This window comes from Sceloporus occidentalis, unplaced genomic scaffold (genome assembly GCF_023333645.1).
Source record: "Sceloporus occidentalis isolate IW3139 unplaced genomic scaffold, rSceOcc1.0.p SCAF_1, whole genome shotgun sequence".
Taxonomy (NCBI): Eukaryota; Metazoa; Chordata; class Lepidosauria; order Squamata; family Phrynosomatidae; genus Sceloporus; species Sceloporus occidentalis.
This window is the reverse complement of record NW_028316981.1, coordinates 34,028,992-34,054,939: the sequence shown is the minus strand read 5'-3', so window position 1 is coordinate 34,054,939 and position 25,948 is coordinate 34,028,992. Positions and strand designations below refer to the sequence as shown.

The window sequence follows — 25,948 nt, the reverse complement described above, 5'->3', positions numbered from 1 at the left end:
ATCACAAGGGACTCTGAAACAGATGCAAACTAAAATGCCAAAATTATCTTCCCCCACAGTATTAAAATCCTGTGCCATGGCTATTTTCCATGAAATCTAGGGGTCTAACATCCTGCTGATTTTTGTTTTAAATTTCCCAGTCCTGATCAGATATCAGAGAACAGCTGCAGTGACAAATGATCTGTTAACTAATTTATTCTTGTGATATATATACACCCACACACAGGTGTTTGCCTCCCTCAAGGTATCTAGGTATCTATATTGCTATATATCAGGCTTGAAGTTTTCATAATAAATGGATGACTCACTATCGAAAGGGTTGGGAAAGAGGGGAAGTGCTTGCATTCCATTTAAACTTTTCAGGTGATATTTTACTTCTGGCTTTAAGTTGATTTATCTAACGCCAATGTGTTGCCAACCTTTTTGGCACTACTTTGAAAATGTTACATGGCTTCAGCCCCCCCCCCCCCCCCAAAAAAAAAAAAAAAACCATTTACAAATTAGTTTGGGTTGTAACAAATTATGAACAAAATTTGGTAGCAGGTGAAGACTGTAATTTTAGAAAATTAAAATATTTTAAGGGCTGAAAGTTTGCCTCTGTTATGCTGATGTATTTATTGTTCTGTTAATTAGATCTCAGCGTTTTTTTAGTGGTTTACACAGCTAATTTATGCTGTCTCTGAGTTGATCATACAAATGAAATGCTCCTTTTTTGTTTAAAAAAAGAACAGCAACTCAGGGGGTGGGTAGGGAACAGTCATTCAGCAAAATGATTGATTATGATGATTTCATTTAGGCAAAACAATGTTCAGAATGCTAGAGGCAAGTTGTTTGCAGTCCATCTGACCAAATAATTTTTATATAATGATGGTAATGATGTATTAAAGCAAGAAGAAGGATCAGTGTTTTTGCTTCTTAGAATGAAATACTCCAGTGCTGGTAAAGATGTATGACAAAAATTGGAATTACAGCGTGCATTGAGGTGCTTCTTCTCCAGTGTAATATTATCTCTTCATGAAGCTTTCTATTTGTAGCATTTTTATTCATGCTCTTCTGAAAGGGATGTGGGGATGGAAGCAAATGACATTACCAAGATTCTTTCAGTTACCAGTTTTCAGAATCCATTAAATTGCTTGTGGCTTTATTAGAAATAAAACCCTACTGTGACTGAGACTAAATGATTATTGTTCATTGATTACTTAGAAGGAGACATGGCATATAGTTGTAGAAACTAGACACCTGTAGTTAAAACAACCAATTTTAGATTTGGTTTGCCCATTCTTAAAAACAAACAAACAAATGAAAAACTAGCAAAACTGTCTGATCCTAAAACTTTTGTATATAATTGCACCACTCACATTTTTTAAAGAGGTGGGATAGAACCCAAATCAAAATAGCACTGTTTTGTGGTATCAAAAAGCAAGCCTTCTGTTGTGCAGTGCTCTATCATCACATTGTTTAACAACCACAACATGAATATAATTGTGGGTTATTATCCTGCGTCACACATCTTAATTTAGTTCCCACTTCTTTTTTTCCAGTCTCAGACTCGAGATGGCTTACAAAAAGTTAAAATAGGTAATTTCCATCATATAAAAGTTCAAAATATAATTACATTTTCAATAGAATTAAAAGCAGTTAAAAGCATGATCATTGAAAAGTAGGAAGAAAAGAAAGAAGAAACTGTAATGCAGAACAGGGTATTACAAATGATTTAGTACCTGTAAGTTTATTATACTCCTGGGATGCAAGAAAGTCTCTCTGGTCTAGGATATGATGTAGTCCGTGGTATGCTTCAGACACTTGTACTGTTCTGTGATACAACATGAAGTCAAGGAATTGGTGTGGCTGGGTGGAGCATGCTCCAAAGTCTATATTGTGGTGATAGCTTTATTAGGCCAACCAAAAAGACACAAAATACATAGTATTGGCTTTAAAAAGTTTCAGGCTTCTTACCAGGCAACCATGGTAAGATAGCATGCTGGGGAAGGAATGCTCTAGGGTGGTGCAATCTCAAAAATACTGGAGTTTATTATGATGTGTCACAAATCTTGGTTGAATTAGTAACTTTTAACTCTTGGTACAATTTAGCCAGAGGAGAAAATATCCTGAGCTCTTTAGTCCAGTTCATTCCTAGATCAGTCTTAAACCCTATCTCATGAGATGGTTTTCTCATGAGGGTGTGGGTTAAGATAATACCTTTGGAGCAGGAGCAGTAGGAAATCTGATAGTGACTTGTTAAATGTTGTTACCCAGCTCTTCAGGGAGGTTTACTTGATAGGTTCAACTTAGAAGTTGCAAGAATTTTTCATTTGTCCATGCTTTCCCGAGATTACATTTTGTAAAACAGGGATGTTTAATCTCCATATGGCTTTCATGTTCTGTTACTTAATCTTTTCTTTTCCAAAAGTTTGAAATTGGTTTTAAAACAGTTTGGTTTAAATATATTGATGTTGGCACAAGCAAGCACTATTATGTGAAGCATTCCAGGTGGTTCATGAAAAGAATTTTTTAAAAGTCATAATGACAAAGGTAAGAAGAGAAGACACACTGAAAGCTGTGCCAGTAGCCTGTAGTTTAACACTATCCCTAACCAAAATAAAGCTCCTTCAAATTACCCCCACATCTTATCTTGAGTAACTAGGGTGGGATACAGACTGCCCCTTTCCCGGACGAATCGGAGCCTCAGCTGCCACGGTGGCAGCCCCGGAGGCCCCGATCCGCTGCTTTTCCTGGCCTCAGGGAAGCGGCAAAATGCTGCTTCCCCGTGGCCTGGAAAGGGGTGCCCTTGGGGCTTCATGCCCCAAGGACACCCCGACAGCGGTGGGGAAAGGGAGAAAGGGGCCACTCGGCCCCTTTCTCTCTGTATCGCTGGCATGGCCGTTTAAAGGCTGCGCCAATGATACGTGCGGCAGAAGGAGCTCCAAAACGGAGCTCCTTCTGGTGCCACTGAAAGGGTGCCACAAGCGCCCTGCAGCGGTGCCAGGATGTCACATCTGCGCTGTGCCATTTGGCTGTGGCGCGGACGTGACGTCATAATAGCGGTGCCCATGTAGACAGGGCGCTGCCATTACAATGCCTTGGTTACATGCTAGGGTTGCAGGGTGTCTGGAAAGGACGCCCCGAGGCAACCCTAGTACATATCCAGGCCGGCGCTTTGCGCCGGTCTGGATAATGCCTAGGACAGCCTTTACTTGGTGTTGAGGTGCTAGAGAGATTCAGGATTCAGTCATTTGCAAAGGATCTTCCCTTTGACAGCTACGTACATCACCTCCAGTGAAGAAAAGCCTCTAAAGATGATCTTGACTGTCAAGCATGCTGATAACAAACTAGTATGATTCATGGCTGTAAAACTAGGGTTTATTACTTTCATAAATCTGTAAAATAAAGTGTCACTAAATTTCATCTAAATCATTGCTAGCATTCTTGTCCTGTCTGATTTTTAACATCTTTGCCTAATGAAGAAACCAGTGAAAGCTTACATGGTGGATTTTGTACATTTTGGTTGGCCAAAAAACTATCACTTTTTTTGTGGATTTTGTATTGTGTTGAATTTTGCTGCATGACCAATGTAGCTATCTCTGAATAATTTTCACATAGATAGAAATACCTTTGGTTGTGAGCTTTTCAAGTCCACTATTTGTTTAAAGAGCACTTCCTTTTATTAACAGGTAAGTAAGAATAGTTGAGGAGAGAGTCTTGGAAAGATGAGTAAACACTCCTAGTAAATACTGTGCCAGAGGAGTAATGATTGATTATTTTGTGGTTTTGCTTTAATAGAAGTGGGCAGGACCAGTTCATTTTAGAAGAAAATAGAACTCTTGTTGTTTCACTGAAGAAAATGAGTTTACTCTCACTTGGCAGAATTATTGCAAGAGTAATGACAATATTTACAAAGCAGACAGCTTCATCTCTTAGTCTTCCTTCTACAACTACTTTTCTAAATTGAGAGTCTGACTTAGCTTTGAGAAACTGGAGCTATTGAATTGTTAATTCAGAGATCCCTAAGATCCTCTCCTCTCCCTTTGCTCTCCTGAGCTGTGACATTACTGATTATGGTGTAATAGTGTACAATCTGGCACATTTAAACTAATGTAGTCTGAAAGGAAGAACCTTTGTGAAGTTTTAAAAAAGTGTTTTACCATTTCTGTTGAAGCTTGTCCAGCATAACTTGTTTAGCATCCCAACAAATTTGTAGAACCTATTGTGCTTCTTGTAATGGACTACTAGTGGACATCTGCTTTGCCTACAGTTCTGCTACAGTTGGCCAAGCCAAGGGAGTTCTTTTCAAAATGAGAAGGTGGTTCTGTGTGAGAGCTGTAAACCTCCTTCCTCATATGAGATCTAAATGTTCTGTCAACCAGTGCCAATCTACATGCTATTGGCAGATGGTCTGCAGCAAATTCCCAAGGCAAAAAGAGTTGTAGGCAATAAGCATAAATGTGGTGCTGCTCCCTGTACTATTTGGAGGAAAACACTTTGCTGTCCTCTACACCAGCTTTAGTGTCACTGCCCAAAGAATAATCTAGTTCAGCTACTTTTCTTACAAGTGACCTTAGAACAGCATGAACTGTTCATTGAAGGCCACAAGTACCTCTGAAGCACACAAATCCTTCTGGGTGGGCAGACATACCCAAAACTGAACTTTGGGGCTGGAACTTCTTCTCACTTTTGTGTTTTCTGAGAATTTCTGTGTGGGAAGTGGAGATGTTCCTGAAAATAAAGAAGTTGCTAAAGATTTCTATGTCTCTTTTTAAAGCCCTCTTATGTTTTTTTTTTTTAAAAAAACAATTACAATTTTTTGAAAGTGCAATATATGTGTATGTTTGTGCATATACAGTGGGCCCTTGGTATCTGCTGGAGTTTGGTTCCAGGATCCCCTCTGGATACTAAAATCCATGGATGCTCAAGGCCCCATTATATATAGGGGGGTGGTAAAATGGTGGCCTTTATCTAAAATGACAGAATCAAGCTTTAATTATTTTCAAGTCGTGGATGGTTGAATCCATGGATAAAGAATCTGTGGATACGGAAGGTCAACTTTACATAGATTGGGAACCTGATGGATACACCAAGAGAGGTGTTTTGCAGTGGCAATTGGGGGCACCATGTTGTGGGTGTTCCATGGTTAGATAATTATATTCAGCAAGGTGAATGATCTCCACTGCTGTGCAAACAGGCCCTTTATTTTGGCTTGCAATAGAGGAAGGCAGCCTTATGGTCTGATAACAAGACAAACTTCTCTTATCAGCCAATATCTTTATGGATCTAAACACACGCACACGCACTCTACCTAATGAATGCTCTTCTGGCGGGGCCTATCTGGCTCCAACATTTTGATCTTTTCAATGCCAGGTTAAGATGATTCTCCACTCCTAGAGATTTGATGGAATAGGATTGGATGTTTTTTTAAAAAATGTTGTTGTTGTGTGTTTTCAGTTTGCTTCTAACTTTATTTATTTATTTTATATTTATGGTGACCCTAAGGCAAACCCATCACAGAGTTTTCTTGACAAGAGTTGTTCAGAAGGGGATTTGCCTCCCTCTAAGGCTGTGAGGATGTGACTTGCCCAAGGTCACAGTGAGTTTTCATGGCCAAGTGGGATTTGAACCCTGGTCTCCTGGAACCATAATCCAATGCTGAATGCTCAGACCACAATATCATGCTGGTTCTTTATTAAAAAATGGCTTTAGGCCAGTTGCTTATCCTTATAATGTATTTAGCGTGGGGGAGTGTTGCTTTGTATTGCATTCTGTTTTAACTTTTGTATATTTTGACAGATGCCTTCATTCTTTTTCTTTCAAAAAATATTGAAGAAATAAAAGCAGCAAGAACAATTAATAATAATTTGTTTGTTGATGTGTTCTCAGCAAATGTAGCAGGGAGACTTTGAAAATGGCATTTCATTATAGCTTTGAAAACAAAAATTAAAGAAAACAAAAATGTTGTATATCCAGCTTTCCAGTCGTTGGTGGGTGAATAGAAATCAGTTCTTTTGGGCCAGATTTAATGGAACCAGCAATTTTTCACTTTATTCGTTGCAATTAAGCACCAGCACGCTTAGCACGGTCAGTATGTGTCTCTGCTTGTTGCACAATGGGGCCTTTTGACTCTGGATCGGTTTCTGTAGCAGAGAATGTGCCATCGTAATAAAATTGCTTTTGTAGCATGCAATTAATAACAGCATATTTGGGAGAGTTAAATGGTTAGCAAAACTAGAGATCTGAGGGAGGGGGGGTTGATGTGTGTGTATTATGCGTGGTATCCTCTCTTACTTTGACTTTCCTAATGAGAGAGCCCCGATCCTGTATTAGAAACTCAGGGCTGTGGCTTCCTTTATTGAATTAACCCATCATAATGTGGTCTTTCTCATTACTAGTGCCTTCTACTTTGCTGAGCATTATTGTCGTTTCCATTGAATGCGGTCTCATGGTATGTCCAAAGTACAATAGCATTATTTTAGTTCTTTTTGCCTTTAGTGGGAATTTGTCTTTTTGGCAGTCCCCAAAACTCTTCTCCAGCACCACATTTCAGTGAATTTTCTTCCTTCCAGTTTTCTTCACAGCTCTGCTTTCACAGCCATACATAGAAATCAAAACTACATTGATGATTTCTGACTTTGGTATTTAATGATATAGCTTTACACTTTAGGGTCTTATCTAGTTTGTACTTGTCTGTAGGCTATCTCTTTATCATCTTTATGTTCCCTAACAGAGGAGTGTAGAATTTCTTGCCATAAAGATGAACCAATCACATTTATTCATGAGAGTGCCATTGCCTTCAAGGGAAACTTAACTGCTTTTTCTTGTCTGTCTAGGAAGATTTATAAGCTTTCATGTGCAGATAGCTTTTTCCTACAAATGGTCATGAGTTTGGCTAATCCCTTTTAGAGCCATCTAAGCTGGTGCCCATGTTGTGCATAGTACTTTTGTTTATTCTGGATCTACTGCCAATCAGTTGGATTGACTGGTCTAGTGCCATACGACAAGACAAAATTTTCTATTCATGTTGGCCATGATTTTATAAATCTGTATCATTTTTTTCACATCATGGTGTTGTTGTTGTTGTTTAAAAATAATCTAAATAATATTCTCTGGCAAAAAGTACTCCAGACTCCTTGATGGATTTCATTGCAGTTTTGTGCACTTCTTTCATCTCTGTGGTACAGCCCACCCTTTTTTAGCCCACCCTTTTTTTACCCACCCATTCCCCTGCGTAAAAAAAACCCCATATGCTCGAGCCCCATTGAAAGTAATGGGGCTCGTGCTCACGGTGCATGGTGGTGGCGGCGCATGTGCCATGGGCACACACATTGTTTCTTCTGGCGCATAGCGCCGGAAGAAGCCCCACTGCTTTCACTGTTTTTTGTTTTTTAGATTGACAGTCAAGGCTACACACAACGAGAGCTCAAAGTACAATTCTGTGATTAAATACTGTAGAACCAAACTACCATAATTTTGTAAAGGCTGTACCTAAAGATACATTTGGTGACCAGTCAGAGGTTCAGTAAATATGGACCTCCTGTCTATATCTATACAACAGGCCCTTGGTATTTTCTTGGGTTTGGTTCAAGGCTTCCCCTGTAGATATCAAAATCCATGGATGCACAAGTCTCATAGCATAGTAAAAAGTTGTCCATTATATAAAATAGAAAAATCAAGATTTGCTATTTGGGTTTAAAAAAAAAAGATTCAAGCTGTGGATGGTTGAATCCATGAATACAAAATCTGTGGATACAGCAGGCCGACTGTAAATAACTAACATTGTTGTTCTTGTGCGCCTTTAAGTTGCTTCTGACTTATGGCGACCCCAAGGTGAACCTATCATGGGATTTTCATGACAAGGTTTGTTCAGAGGGGATTTCCCCTACCTTTCCTCTGAAGCTGAGAGTGTGTGACTTGCTCAGGGTCCTCCAGTGGGTTTCCATGTCTAAGCAAGGATTCAAACCCTGGTCTCCCAATATTCTAGTCCAATGCTGTAACCACTATACCACACTCATTTTGAAAAGCTGTAGTGCCATTCCTTAGTCAACATTCAGAAGTGAAAGTTATACTAGACCACTCTTTTCCCTCTACAGATGTTTCCTAGCTGTACTGCCCAACATCTCTGTATTGGGCATGAACTGTGGAAACAAGAAAGGCTTGAGTGCTCTGTATACATATCTTGAGGAGCAGGGACAGGAAGACATGTATCATTGGGAGGCTCAGAGGCTTCATTGGTGCATAGGTAGTGTGTGAATGAGGATGTCATTTTTTCAAAGAATTCTTACTCCCTTTTTACAGTATTTAGGATGGTATTGGATCAGTAGTGTAGTGTAAATATACTTGCACAAGTGCTCAGGTTTTACACAGTCCCCAGTGCAGCCAGTTGTTCTGCAAGCACACACAGCTCTCATTTTTTACTTGGTAAGTAAGTGACTAATTGTCTGTGGCACAGTCTGTGAGCTCTGGGCCTGCTGAGCCCAGACTGTGAAATTCACCACGATGCTAGCTAGCAGAGCTAAGATAAAAGCTTATAGGATCTTGGTGAGAATTCATAATTTGTAGAATTCACATTAATCATCACTGAACTTTTCATTAGACAGGTGACAAGAAAAAAATAATAATGCCAAGCTGCTTTAAATCCAATAACATCCAACAATGATACCTTTATTTGGCCAACCAAAATGCTACACCACACTGCTTTAAAGATGATCTGTGACCAGTCTTCCTATTTTGTGTATCCCAAGACCTGATGCAAAGTTTGTTCAGAAGTAAGGGCCACATTTACTCAGAGTCAATGCTGATGTCACATTTTCCTATTAAGTGACATCTGAGTATATACTTTTTGTATAGCTTGGAAAGGTTTATTATACAAGCAGTTACACTAGCATACTTTTTTTTAAAGTAGATCGTTTGTTTTTGTGTGCCTTCAAGTTGTTTCCAACTTATGGCAACCCTACAGTGACCCTATAACAGGATTTTCTTGGTAAGATTTGTTCAGGGGCAGCTACCTTTGAGGCTGAGAGGGTGTGACTTACCCAAGGTCATCCGGTGGGTTTCCATGGCCAAATAGGGATTTGAACTACACTACACTGCCAATAAGCTAAATCATTACTAGTTTCAAATTTATTTATTTTAAAAATTCACTTTAAAATGGGGGTGGTGATCCCCTTATAATGTTCTAAGGTATCTTATAAACATTAGTTATTACACACCCCAAATCTAATGATTGCTAGTTGTTCTAGTTTTGTGAATAATGTTCCTTGCTTGCAAAAGTGATGAAGTAAAAATAATGCTGTGATTTGTGCCATGTTCAATCTAACCTCTGACTTTTTGAGTGCATAATTAATGTAGTACATCCATCCATCCCAGTCAACGGAATTCTAAAATTCATCCTGAATCCTGTTCAATAGGGAATCATCTTAAGAAAAATTCTGTGCGCAGCTTGTTCTGCCAGACATTTCCCCCAAAAGATGCACTCGCTTTTAAAAATAGTTTGTGGAAATTGACCCTTATGTCCTATAGCTTCCTGTTCCAGCTTGTACCCTGCAGTGAGGAGGGGGGTGGGAGTGAATTCATCAAAGCCTTCTTAGATTCTGTGAACTGGTTTGAAATTCAACTGTGGGCTATTGAAAAATCTGTGCTTTTTTTTTTTTTTTTTTTTTGTGAGAAAAGGGTCCTTGTTGGTTTTCCGCTATATACCGGCCCTTCATAAGCAGCCCAGTGGCTTTATTTTCCCTATTCAGGTCCAACCATGTGTGCATGGCGCTCTGTTTTGCCATGCTAAAGCATCTGCAGAAATTTCTTGGTTTTGGGCGGGGTGCCTATTCAGTAGGCTGCAGACTAGGCAGCTATCTTTCAACAGATTAGCCAGAGGAATTTCTATTGCAAGATTTTGATTGTTCAAGCCTCTTGATTCCTTTTGTGTATGAAACGGTGAAAAGTTGTGTTAGGACAAAGGCTGACAAAGTGTTTAATGAAAGCCGCATTTGGCATTAGCAGGCATTCCTAGGCTTTTCCCCTCTCCCCTTTTCTTGTCACTGTTCTGCCTGTTAGCAAAAGGTGCCAAAACGTTTTGGACACAGTGTGCTGAAATGTGCAGTGACAGGTAAATGTTTGTGGGCTAATCACAACCTTTAGCGTGTTGAATAAAACACTGATAGTGCCGTTGTGTTATAGATCTTTGTATTTGTCAGAAATAAATCACTTTGAATTTACAGTGCCTGTAAGTACCTTTTATTTAACTTCCCAAGTGTTTTCAAATATGTGAAAAATCAGGCAATTCATAGAGTGTCAAGTAATTTTGTTTATAAATACACTTGATATATTTTTTTCCATACAGTCAGTGACAAAATTTTCTCTGTGTATAAAAATTCAGTTTATAAACTAAAGTCATAGAGATACAGGATACAGCAAACTGTTATAATTATTTTTGCTGTTGGCTTAATTTCATAAGTAGAATTGTACAGAAATATTTCATAGTGTCATTCATTTGTAAGAACTCTTTTTAGCTGAGCTGGCATTATTACCATTTTACCAACTGCATATGTAAGGTATAATTTTGCTCATAGACATAAATGAAGCTAAAGTATGAACCTGTGTCTTGCAACGTACGACAGTATAATGCTAGTACAGTAGTTCACCTCAGTAACTTCTACTGGGTTAGAAGTAGAATTATTATCCCCATATTGCAAATGAGAGAGGAGGGCTAAGGCTTAAAGGGTCACTTTCAAACACCTATATCTCACTGATAGAGCTTATACTTTTCACATAGAACAGGGGTAGGCAACCTTTTTGAGCTGGGGGCCGGGTTGCTGTCCCTCAGACAACTGGGGGGCCGAAGCCAAAAAATAAATAATTAAATATTTTTTTTAAAAAAAAAAAATTAAATATATAAATAAACCAGGACAAATGTAGGACAACATTTTCAAATGGAGGACACTTTTTTTAAAAAATGGAGGACATGTGAAAAAAATTGCTGATTTTTTAAAAAATGTTAATATAAATGCATGTTTCTGAGGCTTCTATAGACAGTTGCCCCCCAAAGGCCCCGGCGGCAATCGGCGGCAGGACCAGGCTGGGGCCGGCCCCAAGGCCTCGCCGGGCCACATCCGGGCCGCAGGTTGCCTACCCCTGACATAGAAGATCCCAGTTTTTCCCTGTTAGAGAATATTTGGGAGTAGGTCTGGGTTAAGATTTGTCTGAGAGACTCTGCAGAGCAGAGATTTCTTTGCTTAGAGGCGTGCGGGGAGAACCCAAACATTTTTTTTGGGGGGGGGGAATGAAACAAATTAATGAGTTGTTTGGATTTCTTCTTTGCATTTCCTACTCAGTAATTTTATAACTGGGATAATATTTAAAAGAGAAAAGTGACTGATTTTATGGTTTGGTAGGAAGCCACAGGTTGCGACCATGGGAGTTAGTGTAATCATAGTGTGAAAGGTCCTCTGGTCCCTTGAAGACCTTTCCTTTATGGGGTTGCCATAAGCTGACTTGACAAGAAATAAAAAGAGTCATGGTATAAGTGAGAACAGTGAACTTGGTAATTTAAACAGTTGAGTTCTGTCCAACTTGTAAAGAAGAGGTCTAACGTACCAAGTTGCTGTCCCATTTGACCAAGTGGTAAATTGCCATATTTGTAAGAACTGGAAGGCATCAGCCCCAGTGTATGACATCAAAACATTGTAATATGTATTGTTTGATGACTAACGGCAAAATATTGATAGCACATCAAAATCACTTCTTCCTCATCCTCTGCCTGAAGTCCCAGAGGAATAGTTCTCCATATCTTAAGGGTTATTTTTGTGTGTGAGAGAACACAACTGCCCAAGTATAAAGACATTCCATCCTTAAACATTTTGCTGTGTGTTATAGAACAATAAATGCTTCCTCATATGTAGTCAGAGTGTACTATAGTATGCTATAGTACCCAAGGCTTTTGGCACAGAGACATTACATCCCACGACTACTTCCCCTGGGGAAAAAATTACAATAATCATAAATTAGTGCTGCTTCTGGATCTTTTATCTTCAGAGAGCCATGGCAGGTGCTAAGCCTGTTTAGTCTCTTATCTATTTGACTCAGGTAAAGGCCTTCTAAAATTTGTATTTACTTAGTTTTTAAACATTTTTAGCTGCTCTTAGTGCTAATTAAGGCCAATCACCTTTTTCCATTTTGGTTGCTGTTTTTAGTCGCATGTTGTCTTTAGAAGCTTTTTACTGCTTCTCCTAGAATTGCTACTTGTTGCAGCTATTATAGCTGACATCAGAATATCAAATATTACAGATGTGTGCACATACATGTATTGTAAATATCATACAAACTTTATTAATAAACATACCATCCCTTTAAAAAGTAAATGTGCACTTTTTGTGTGTTTTTGAAACCCTGTAACCTAAGAAAATAAACTCAAAACTGTGAGACATGAAATTTCAAGTCTTAAAAATATGCCCATCATACACCAATGCTCATATTTGTGTTCCTTGCAGAATATGACTGACTCTCAGGCCTATAGGCTACGTGGCCCCTTTTCTTTTCTTTTCTTTTCTTTTCTTTTCTTTTCTTTTCTTTTTAAAGCAAAGAATTCTTTGCCATCATAGTCTGGTCAAATTGCATTCTACTCCTTCTCCTTCTCTTTCTCTGTCTCTAACAGGGATTTAACCTGAAAAGCAGCTTGGAATATTTAAACCTGCAGTTAACCGTTTCATGAGATGTTGTTGTTGTGTGTCTTCAAGTCACTTCTTGCTTATGGTGTCCCTAAGGCAGCCCTAGCATGGGGTTCTCTTGACAACATTTGTTCAGAGGGGTTTGCCCTTGCCTTCCTCTGAGGCTGAAAGAGTGTGACTTGACCAAGGTCACTCAGTGGGTTTCCATGGCCAAGCAGGGATTGGAATATGTAAAACTGCCATTTATAACCTAGAGAGGAATATAGAGCTAGATGGGAAAGGTTTGTCAGGTTAACCCCCCCCCCCCAGCTTCTTGCCATACAGTTATTTAAAAGCATAGCTACTTCTAGCAGCAATTAAACAGCAATCTTGAAAGCCAGGTGACAGTGGGGGTGCAAGGGACAATGGATGGGGTCCCTTTGAATTTGGGGTCTCACAAAAAGTAGCCATGATCCCAGCTTCCAAGGCAGCTGTGATGGATTTTCCATTGCAAAGTGGAAGCTATATTTTAGAAGGCCTTGCTTTTATACGTTAAAAACAGCACAGTAGTGCATTTGAGAAGTGTATTTTAAAAGTAGGGTAAGAGGTTCTTGTTTGCCATGCTTGATAAGGTATCGTCATGAAAGCAGAAATGCAAAGTAAAGTTGAGGTTGTAAATACTAGGCCAGATAAAATATATTGCTTTGGCTTACTTTGTATCTCATTCTGTGGATCAACACATTGGTAGTTTTTTAGTTGATAAGGTTTTGAAGGTAACTTGTTTAGTTGTTTATCTCTTAATGTCATTCTGGTTTGTTTTACTAATGCCTGAGTCCACAGAAGTTTGATTTTTCAAAATGTTAGCCATGTTGGTCTGTTACAGCAACAAAGTGTCTTATGAAACCTTAGGAAAATAAGATACCTACAGAATGAAGTAAACATTAAGGACTTTAGTAATAGCAGCTATTCAAGCTGGGTAACAACTCCCATCAAAAGTAGGCCCACTGAATTAATGAAACTTACATAAAGTATTGACTTAAACAATTCCCCATAGATTAAATAAATCTATTGCGGTTAGGGCTAGCACCTGGATTTAGGCCTATATATTTGGACTTCCAAATATACAAATAGGTGTTCATGATACCTAGGGGTGCTTCTGTGCCAAACACTTAAATACATTTCATATCACTTTAATTGTCATGGCTGCACCCTACAGAAAGGATTTTGAAATTTTAAAAGGATGTTGAAAAACTGGAGCATGTCCAAAGGAGGGTGACTAAAATGGTGAAGGGTCTGGAAACCATGCCCTATGAGGAATGACTTTGGGAGCTGGGGATGTTTAGCCTGGAGAAGAGAAGGTTAAGAGGTGATATGATAGCCCTGTTTAAATACTTGAAGGGCTCATAGAATCATAGAATCGTAGAGTTGGAAGAGACCACTAGGGCCATCCAGTCCAACCCCCTGCCATGCAGGAAGTCATACTGAGGAGGGAGCAAGCTTGTTTTCTGCTGCTCCAGAGACTAAGACCCAGAGCAATGGATGCAAGCTCCAGGAAAAGAGATTCCACCTCAACATTAGGAAGAACTTCCTGACAGTAAGGGCTGTTTGACAGTGGAACAAACTCCCTCGGCGTGTGGTGGAGTCTCCTTCCTTAGAGGTCTCCAAACAGAGGCTGGATGGCCATCTGTTGGGGATGCTTTGATTTGGATTTCCTGCATGGCAGGGGGTTGGACTGGATGACCCATGCGGTCTCTTCCAACTCTATGATTCTACAAACATAGGAAGGCTGATTTGGAAAACAGATTATACACTTGGAGTGGGCATTTAGGAAAGCATGATGATAATGGAATGACAGGTCCTTTTATAGATAAGCAACTGCGCCATGACAGTTGTAATGATATAAAAACTGATACAACTATGTGGTGCAGAAGCACCCTAAGGACATCTTAAAAACCTATTTACAGTTACATTTAGGTGTTGAGGCTCTTTAAAATAATAACAGCCTTTTCTAGTTTCTCTAGAAAGACCAATATATAAACATTATGTGTATGTAATAATGTATGTATAATATGTATTAACATCTCATATGTTTTTATTTCTTGTTGTACTCACACTTATTTTATACAGTAATTCCCCTTGCAGTGCAATCTCATAATTAAGACTGCCAAATTCTGCTGAGTGCAGTGATTGCCTCATGCTGATCCTTCTGTCTCTTGTTTTTAACAGGAACCTGAGCCACAATAAGTTGACAGAGATTGATTCTTCTGCATTTGCAAAGCTGCCAAATCTACGGGAAGTGTAAGTATTTCTCTCAAAAGGGTTTTAATCTCAGTTTCTCTTCATTTCACTTCCATTCTGGCTGGGTTATCTATAGGAAAATGTATACAGTTTCCCATGGCATGTCCCCATTTTATTGCTAACTTGCATCATATTAAATCTGAGCAATTGTTTTTCTTTCATTATGGTACCTGTGTTTTTTTCCCCCCTTTTTTCAATTAAACAGTCAATTAGTAAAACACAACATCTCAGTTAAACTGCAGTACACTTATTGGAAATCATTGGTGTTTGACTGCTTCTTTGTCCTTGTCTCTCTGCCTCTGCACTTCGTAGCTGGAATTAGAGCCAGCATAGTTCAGGTAAGCACACCTGCCTCCATGGATACACTTTCTTCCAGGAAGGAGGAGTTGACTCAGCTGTGACACCTGATGCTTTCCTGATCTCTCAGGAAACAAAGGTGTAGTGTACTGAACTGCAAAATGCCTAACTTGTGCCCCTCCTACATTTTCTTTGCTAGCCCAACAGACAAGGTGGAGATTTTGGCTTTAACACAGTGAGGAGAAATTGGATGGATATTGGTTGTGCTAAAACAACAATTTTATATCACTCTCAAGCTGTGTTTACATGGAATGTGAATATAATAATTCCCTCAATATTTTAATAATTTATGTTGCAATGAGGTAGTACAGATACATGTTCAGGAAATTCTTTCCCTCATAGCACAGCAGAGGTGACAATGTGAAGTCGAAAGCTTTCATGGCAGACATCAATAGTTTTTTGTGGGTTTTTCAGGCTATGTGGCTGTGTTCTGGAAGAGTTTATTCATGACGTTTCACCTGCATTTTCTCTGAAGATGCCAGCCACAGACCCAGGCGATACGTCATGGATAAACTCTCCCAGAACACAGCCACATAGCCCGAAAAACCCACAAAAAACTAGAAGTGACAGTGTTGGTCAAGAAGATGGACCAGTGGTCTAATTTTGTATAATGTGTTGTCCTATGTCTCTTTATTCTGATTTACTTTACAATTTTAGCTATGTATTTTGCATTGCATTGCATTGGCGTGCAAGGCTTGACTTTTATTTATTCCAAAGACTTCTGGCCAGTGCCTCTCAGAGTGGCTCAAACACATAATTGAAACCTTTTGGTGTTTGTTAGCAGATATGCAGCGTACAAAAAGAAGAGAAATACATATCGGTTATTGAACTGTAAAGCATACTCTCCCCCATTGCACACACTTCAACTGTCAATAAAGATGTACTTGAATAAATGAGTCAGAAAGGCAGTTTGTTCCTAGAATTGTGGATTTTAAGGTAGGGATCACTTTTTACAAGTCTGCAGGACTTTTATGACTGATGAGGTGCTGTCTGTGAGGGAAAACTTTAAAAAAAATTATAGTAACTTACAGACATCGCAGAACATGGGTCATGTTAAGCCTCTATCTGCAAAACTGTAAAGCAACTGACCATTCTAAAATAACCATAATTTTAATAATAAGCAGTAGTCAGCTAGGTACATACATTTGCTTTGATCTTTGCTGACATTTTGTATTCTATATATTTGCCAATGAATTCTTGAAATAACTTTTGTGAGGTTTTTTCCCCCTCTAGTGGGTATTAACCTATGACCTAACTTCAGTTGCTAGTCCTAACTAGAGCAGACCCATCGAATAGCAATAGGAATAACAGCTTCATTTATATACCACTTCATACAGAACTAAGCAGTCTCTAAGCAGTTTACAACTGTAAGCTAATTGCTTCCAACAAACCGGGTACTCATTTTAGCGACCTCAGAAGGATGCAAGCCTGAGTCGAGCTTGAGCCCTGACTAGTTAATCAACTCGCAACCTTCTGGTTTTGAGTGACTGGTTGCAGTACAGGCATTTAACCACTGTGCCACCAGGGCTCCTTGAATCAATGGGTAAGTCATCATTTACATGATTTAACATTGATTCAGTTGTGGCTGAAGAGTTGGCCCAGACCAGCGGTTAGTAAACACAAACAAAGAACAGCAAGCTTACACTGTAATAGTCCAAAAAGGAGGGGAACAACAATTATTGTATGTAGATGATTAGATAATTACAACAGAGACGTGTCTCATTTACCAAAACATATACATTTGTATTGACAATATTGTCTCTTCATAACACACATTAGAGCAACTGTATATGCATATGTAACACTTTACTGTATCCTTGTAATTGTCTCTAATGATCCAAGTCCATGTAATAAAGCTGCAGCAACCCAGTCCCATCAATCAAACTGAAAAAATAATCATTGGTGCTTGCAGCAACGAGGCATGAAAATATGGCATGTGGTCTTCACAGGTAGCAGAGTCCTTCATTGATTCTACCTTTTTAATGGTGAAAATTATTTTTGTCAGGACGGCTACCTCCGGAGTGCTTTGAGGCCATTTTGACCCTTAGTTGGTCTTCATCAGCAAACTTGAATCATTTTATGCCGGACTAACATTGCCAGTTGTGTCATGTTTCCACGTCTCCAAACAGTTTGGCTTGACTGATAAGAGGATTGCTCAGTCTTGCACCTGCGGGAAGGAAGGGAGAGGAGGAGGCGGCCCCGCTTCCATTCCCTTCTTCCCCGTGGGTGCTTGCACTCGCAGGAAGGAAGAAAGAGGAGGAGGAGGCGGCCCCGCCTCCATTCCCTTCCTCCTTGCGCATGCCTGTGCCAGCGCGGGCACTCGCAGGGAGAAGGGAAAGGAGGGAGCCCCTTCCCCTTTTCCCCGCGCGATGCCTGCTCTAGCGCCGGCACCCGCGGGGAGAAGGGGAGGCGGGGGGATTCCCAACCTGGCGACCCCCAGGTTGGGAACCCCTGGCCTAGACATTGTTGTGCAGGAAACGAGTGAAAGGGAAGATCTGTGTGTGCTAAAATACTAGTTAAATTTGTGCTGGCCAAATGGCCGTAATAAAGTTATTATTATAGTTAAATTAGCAGTTTCACTCTTTAGAATTTAATTGTGAATATCTCACTTTCTATTTCAATATGACATTACAATGGACTGAACTAACTGTTCAAATGCATTTTATTAGTATTGTAAATGATGAGTTCAAATGAACAAGATGATCAAAAAATAGAGTTGTCTTCACCTTGGACAATAGATCTGTGTTCACAGAACATTAGCATTCTATTTCTTAGATTTTTTTGTGTAAAATTTCCAGCATTTATTGTTCAGGAAAATATTTTAATAATGTACTATATTGTCCATGTTTGTTTCTTTGTTTTAAATAGATATGCTTTTAATTGGCTTTTGTTATAGTAATGTTTCTATGTCTGTTTTAAATTTTGTAAGCTATTTTGAGTTTTAGAGCTGTGGAAAATGTGGAACATAAATAAATATGCAGAATAGTAAATAATATACTGTGTGTGTATATATATAAGTCTAGAAATGTTAGTAAAAAAATTGATCCCAAAAACCTAGGTCAGCTTATTCACAGGTCAGTGTAAATACTATAGTTTAACTCTTATTAAAAATGCAACTGCTTTTTGCCAACAGTCTCAAGATCTTGATCAGGAGGGCTTTAAACTGAGTTCCGAGGGGAAGGGAGACAATATTAAGGAAGGCGAAAGGGATGGCGAAAATAGTCAAACTGACATAGAGGAAACAAGAAAAAAAGTGCAAGGACCCAACAGTGGGAGGCAAAAAAACTTGCACAGGCAGCAAGTAAAAGGGAACCATGGTCTGCGATGTCTCTACACTAATGCACAGAGCATGGGAAATAAGCAAGATGAACTCGAACTCCTAGTACAACAAAGCAAATATGATATAATAGGCATCACTGAAACCTGGTGGGATGAATCTCATGATTGGAATGTGGAAATACAGGGGTATAACCTTTTTAAGAGAAATAGGCCAAACAGGAAAGGAGGAGGAATAGCACTATATGTCAGAGATATTTACACCAGTGAAGAGATCCAGGACATCAATCCTGGAAGCCAGGTGGAGAGCATCTGGATAAGAATCAAAGGGGAGGGAAACAACAAGGGTGTTACGGTGGGAGTCTACTACAGACCCCCAAGTCAGACTGAGGAATTGGATGATATCTTTCTAGAACAGATGACCACACAGTCAGAAAGGAGAGATATAGTAGTGATGGGTGACTTCAACTATCCTGATACTTGCTGGAAGTCAAACTCAGCAAAATCCTCAAGGTCTAGCATTCCTCACTTGCCTGGAAGACAATTTCATGGTCCAAAAGGTGGAAGAGGCAACAAGGGGGTCAGCTATTTTAGATCTGATCCTAACCAACAAGGATGACTTGGTTAATGGGGTGCAAGTGGTGGGATCATTAGGTGGAAGTGACCATGTTCTCCTGGACTTTGTAATACAGTGGAAAGGAGAAACCAGGCAAAGTCAAACACACATTCTAGATTTTAGGAGAGCGGATTTCAGTAAACTTAGAGAAGTATTGAGGGCGATTCCATGGTCAGAAATACTAAAAGATAAAGGAGTTCAGGACGGATGGGACTTTCTCAAAAGGGAGATACTGAAGGCACAATTTCAAACAGTTACAGTGAAAAAGAAAAATGGGAGGTGTCTCAAGAAACCAGGATGGATGACTAAGGAACTTTCAACCGAGCTAAGTTTGAAACGGAACATGTATAAGAAATGGAAAAAGGGGGAAATCACAAAAAAGGAATTCAAAGAAATAGCAGGCATGTGTAGGGGTAAAGTCAGAAAAGCTAAAGCGCAGAATGAACTCAGACTTGCTAGAGAGGTTAAGAACAACAAAAAGGGCTTTTTTGGATATGTCCGCAGCAAAAGTAAGAAGAAGGAAATGGTAGGGCTACTACGTCGAGAGGATGGCAAAATGTTAACAGGGGACAGAGAAAAGGCAGAATTACTCAACACCTTCTTTGCCTCAGTCTTCTCAGAAAAGGAAAAGGGTGCTCAACCTGAGGAAAATGGAGCAGAGGACAGAATAGGGGCATTTCAGCACAGAATAAGTAAAGAGATAGTAGAGGAACACCTTGTTAATCTAAATGAATTTAAGTCTCCGGGACCAGATGAACTCCATCCAAGGGTATTAAAAGAACTGGCAAAAGTAATATCAGAGCCATTGGCAATAATCTTTGAAAACTCCTGGAGAACAGGAGAGATCCCAGCAGACTGGCGAAGGGCAAACGTTGTCCACATCTTCAAAAAGGGGATCCCAACAATTATCGTCCAGTTAGTCTGACATCAGTTCTAGGAAAGATTCTGGAGCAGATCATTAAACAGAGAGTCTGTGAACATCTAGAAGGCAATGCCATAATCACAAAAAGTCAACATGGGTTTCAGAGAAACAAGTCATGCCAGACAAATCTAATCTCTTTCTTTGACAAAATTACCAGCTTGGTAGATGAAGGGAATGCTGTGGATATAGTATATCTTGATTTCAGTAAGGCCTTTGACAAGGTTTCCCATGACATTCTTGCAAACAAGCTTGTAAAATGTGGGCTAGACAAGGTAACTGTTACATGGATTTGTAACTGGTTGACCGGCCGAACGCAAAGGGTGCTCAACAATGGCTCCTTTTCATCCTGGAGAGAAGTGACCAGTGGGGTCCCACAGGGCTCTGTCCTGGGCCCAGTGCTATTCAACATCTTTATCAATGACCTGGATGACAGAATTGGGAGCATACTTATCAAATTTGCAGATGACACCAAATTAGGAGGAATAGCTAATACCCCAGAGGACAGGATCAAGATCCAAAATGACCTGAATAGACTAGAAAGCTGGGCCAAAGCTAACAAAATGAAATTCAACACGGAGAAATGTAAGGTATTGCACTTAGGGCGGAAAAATAAAATGCACAGATATAGGATGGGTGACACCTGGCTGAATGAAACTACGTGTGAAAGGGATCTAGGAGTCCAAGTAGACCACAAGTTGAACATGAGTGAACAGTGTGATGCGGCAGCTAAAAAGGCCAATGCAATTTTAGGCTGCATCAATAAAAGTATAGTGTCTAGATCAAGAGAAGTAATAGTGCCACTGTATTCTGCTTTGGTCAGGCCCCACCTAGAATATTGTGTCCAGTTCTGGGCGCCACAATTCAGAAAGGACATTGAGAAACTGGAGCTGTTTTCAAAGGAGGGCGACAAAAATGGTGAAGGGCCTGGAAACCATGCCCTATGAGGAACGACTTAGGGAGCTGGGGATGTTTAGCCTGGAGAAAAGAAGGTTAAGAGGTGATATGATAGCCCTGTTTAAATATTTGAAAGGATGTCATATTGAGGAGGGAGCAAGCTTGTTTTCTGCTGCTCCAGAGAACAGAACCCGGAACAATGGATGCAAGCTACAGGAAAAGAGATTCCACCTGAACATTAGGAGGAACTTCCTGACAGTAAGGGCTGTTCGACAGTGGAATGCCTTCCCTCGGAGGGTGATAGAGTCTCCTTCCTTGGAGGTCTTTAAACAGAGGCTGGATGGCTATCTGTCAGGGATGCTTTGATTTGGATTTCCTGCATGGCAGGGGGTTGGACTCGATGGCCCTTGCGGTCTCTTCCAACTCTACGATTCTATGGTTCTAACCATCCCCTGGTGAAAGAAAAGGGTGCGATCTGTCCTGGAAGAACTGACCTCCCTCTACTCTCTCTTCCATCAAGCCTTTAGCATGAGCCAAAACAGTTATTCCTGCCATAATTTTATAGGATCTTTGGCATTATTTTCCTTTGCTTCATCATTTAGATCAGTTTGGTCCTCTAGATTTTTGAGACTTCAACTCCCAGAATTCTTGAACAATGAGCATACTCCCTGGGACTCCAAAACATCTGGAGGCCCAAAGGTTGAGAACCACTGATTTAGATCCCTTGTTGCATGTCCCTAAGTTTTATTCTCAATTTATCCAAGGGTCATATCAAAATCTATAATTTTGCCTCCAAATCTTGCCCTTGATTTATACATGAGGTCAACTTATAGTTGAGTATATTCGGTAATGTTATATTTCTTATTATATCTTAAATGGTGACTTGTTTTGCTGAGATTTGGGACTCTCACAATTGGCAACAAGAATCTGCCTATAATACAGAGTAACTCCCTTACTCCAAAATTACCTCTTCAGAACATTTTGTTTTGAACTTAAGTGAGAAGTTCAGCTGAGACAATTCAGTGAAAATCTATCAAGATTTTTTAAAAAAACTCTCACATTAGCTCCTGAGATTATTCTTAGGATCATCGTAGGATGGTGATAGCAACATTTCAAAAAGGGACGCCATGGCCCTGTACAGACTGGCCTGAAAGGCCGGCCTGGGGCACAGTCGGGGTGTCACATCTAGATGATGCACTCCACATGGCGCATGCTGTCATGGTGCTCCTTCAGCAGCAGCGAAGGAGCGCCGTATAGCCACGCTGCAGTGGCTATAGCGCCCTTTTGAGGGTGCAAAAAGGACCTGCTTTTTGCAGCTCCTTTCCACACCCTTGAAAGGCCGTATTGGGGTCTCAGCATGCGGTTGCCATGGCCCTGATCTGGCGAGAAAAGGGCTGCCCCTTAGGAGTGGTCTGTAGAGCCCCTTTGCTACCACTGTAAAGCTGCTACCCCTGACCAGACTTGGTTGCAAGTGTTTTGAGGCTCTAAATGGAAGAGCTGACTCTTTGAAAGAAGCACAGAAACTATCAGTTTATATCTTTTAATACTAAACATAAGGGTGTGTTTGTGTATGACAGCGAGAGAGATCTGTGCTAATTTAATTCTGGATAACTTTGCAATGTGGTGTTCAACAAATGAGACATTAATCTTCTATATACCTTGATTAGAACAGAATATCAATATTTGTCTGTTTATGCCTTTAAATGGGCCCTGACTAAAGGCAATACTATCATAAGGTCTTCTTGGCAACATTCATTCAGCGGAGGTTTGCCACTTCCTTCCTTTTAGGTTGAGTGATTGTGCTGTGGCATTGTTTACCCACTGGATTTCTGGGGTGGAGTGGGACTCAAACCCTGGTCTTGTCTAGTCTTAGTCCAACAGTGAAACCACTGCAACACATTGTTTAGTGCTTATAAAAGATTATGTGCCAAATGCATGCATGACTTCATCAGTCACATTTGGGCTGCTAGTCCTCACCCTATAGAGGCTGAACGTCCCTAATCCAGAAATTTGAAAACTTCCAAAACCCGAAACATTTGAATGCCAACATGACACTTTGATTTTGAAACATTTTGGATTTGGATATTGGAATACAAGTAGCATACTATGTACTTACTGTATTTGCAAGGCTAGAGAGAGAGGTGAGAGATGAGAGGCTGGTGAGAGGTGTGGCTGGAGAGAGAGGCAAGGATTTGTGAAGTGGCAGGAGTCCAAGCGTAGTGCTTGGTGTGAATCCACAACTTCCTGCCATTTCACAGATCCTTGCATCTCTCCATGATTAACTCCATGATAATGGAGCTTTCTTACATATTGATAAAACATAATTCTCTTTCTTCCTAGATAGTATTCCCAGATAGTGTCAGTACAAGGCTGAATTGCTGCTGTAGCTGAGTGAAGCAAACATCTAGCAACGCCTATGGGATATAATGCTACTACTACAGATTGCAGTGGCATGTTGTTTCTGCTGAAAGTGGCATCCCCTAGTGAATGCCTGTGATGTGGAAAATAGGTAGTAGGAAATTCACAATGTAATGATGCCATGGTAAAGTTTACATAAGTACGTAATGAGAGCTATACTGGATTAAGCTAAAGGCATATCTAGTGTAGCATTGTCTTCCCACTGTGGCCAACCAGATATCTCTGGGAAGTCAACAAGCATGTTGTTGTTGATGTTGTTGTTGTTTACTGCCCTCGAGTCGACCTTGACTCATGGAGACCCCAAGAGATTGGCTGGAAAAGCAAGCTTCCGGGTGGCTCAGGGGCGTGGTGTTTTGATGGCACACACCCCTTTGCACTTTCTTTCTTGATCTTTCTCAGTGATTGTTCCAAGTCCATTATGTTTTCCACTGGTAGTACTGTGTCATCCACACATCTTAGACTTTTGATGTTCCTTCCTCCTATCTTTATTCCTCCTTCTATGTTTGACCCTGTTCTTCACATGATGGTTTCTGTGTACCAGTTGAACAAGTAGAGTGATAAAATGCAGCCTTGCTTGACTCCTTTGCCAATTGAGAACCAGTCTGTTTTTCCTTGTTCTGTTCTAACAGTGGCCTCTTGTCCTGGGTATAGCTTTCTCATAAGAACTATCAAGTGTATTGGCACTCCCATGTCTTTGAGAGTCTTCCTTAGCTTTTCATGATCGATACAATCAAAGGCTTTGCTATAGACTATAAAACAAACATGACACGAGCGCAATGGCACCCAGGGCTAGATTATTAAGGCTCATCTGGTATAATTGCTCTAGGCCTGCCACTGGCTAGGGGCCCAGTGCTAAAAGGGATACACAGACACACACACTTGCTTCATCTTCTTTTGCAGCCAATTTTCTGAATCTCATGATATTTCTGTTGTCATCATCATTTTTATCTTACTTGAATACCTAAGTAAAATGCATGAGATGGTAGTCTCACTGAAGTTGCAGGGCTGGAAATGGCTTCACATACAAGACTTGTGGGCTGCTTGTACTTCTCATTTTGATTACCATTTCTTCACTTAATTTCTATTCCACCACTGCTGGAACAGTTCACACCTGTGCACAAAGGGGCCCCTGTTTTTGGAACAATGCCCAGCCAATTTTATCTAGCCTTGATATCACCTGCCTGCTCATGTTTCCAGCTACTCATACTGAGAGGCGTACAGTCTGTAATACTGGAGGGAATATAGAGCAGTCATGACTAATAATAATAATAATAATAATAATAATAATAAAGATTTATTTATATACCACCCAATCACTGGGAATCCGGGCGGTTTACAACAGAGGGAATAATAGACGGTTCCCTGCCCTCAGGCTTACAATCTAAAAGACACGACACAAAAGGAGAAAGGAATGGTGAGGGGGGGAGGGGATCAGGTCCAGCATTCTTCTCTCCCTCTGAGGCCTGGACCAAGGCAGATGGACTGGAGGGAGGGCTCATCTTCTTCCAGGCAGGCAGTTGGAGCTAGCCTGCCTCTCTCTCCCTCAAGATGGTGGATGAAGGGAGGGCTTGTCTACATAGTAGACATTGTTTAGTTGGTCATTCAGGGATAGGGTGGGATATACATATTTTAGTAAATAAAATAAATTGTCTGTCCTTTATTTGTCAAATTCCCTTTTAAGGCCATCCTGGTTGATGGTATTGCTATAACTTGTGATAGTGAATTGTGTTGGTTGGCTGTATGCTGTGCCCATCTCTGTTTATCTATTGTGTGCTTCTCTGTCTCAAATCTCACACTGCTCATCTGCACTGGATGACCCCAGATATTATTGTTATGAGAGAAGGAGAAAACCATCTCCATGCATTCTGTGGCTTCCATAATTTTAATACAGATCCTCCATCTCTTCTGTTAGTTCTAGGCTAAATATCTCCTAATGTTTTAGCCTTTCCTCATAGGGGAGTTGCTATAGACCTCGGTTCATGTGTGATGCCCTTTTCTGCATGTTCGGGATCACTGAACATATCAGAAAGATGGAGAATTGGTGCAAGGGTGTATTTCACAGTACAGTGTGCCCTTGTTTTATGGGGAGGATCCGTTCCGGACCCCCCCCCCCCCCAATAACAAAAAGCGTGTATGCTCGAGCTCCATTACAAGTATGCAATATTGACAGTTGAAGTGGAATCATAGTGCTATAATCATGTACAGTGCACCCGCATCATACGTGGGTGCGTATGCTGAAAGCAGCATATAATTTTATTTTATTTATTTAGGTATTTATATCCCGCCCTTCAGCCCTAATGGCTCTCAGGGTGGCTTACAATTATTATTTTTAATCAGACAGTTCCCTGCCCTCAGGCTTACAATCTAAAAGACACAAAACAAAAGGAGAAGGGAATGGTGGAGGGAAAGGGGATGAGGTCCAGTGGTTCTTCTCTCCCTCTGAGGCCTGGACCAAGGCAGATGGATTGGAGGGAGGGCTCTTCCTTCTTCCAGGCTAGTCCTGATGGAGCTACGTGTGACGCGGGCGCACTGTACATGATT

The 25,948-nt window shown here is 40.3% G+C and overlaps 1 protein-coding gene across 1 annotated transcript in view; it reads left to right on the top strand.

The window, feature by feature from the left end:
* Positions 1–25,948, top strand: part of LOC149321300 (leucine-rich repeats and immunoglobulin-like domains protein 1) — a 167,297-nt gene that overhangs the window by 42,491 nt on the left and 98,858 nt on the right. The window contains exon 2 of the mRNA XM_089519179.1: positions 14,853–14,924. Within this exon, the coding sequence (XP_089375305.1) occupies positions 14,853–14,924 (72 nt within the window). The remainder of the gene's footprint in view (positions 1–14,852; positions 14,925–25,948) is intronic.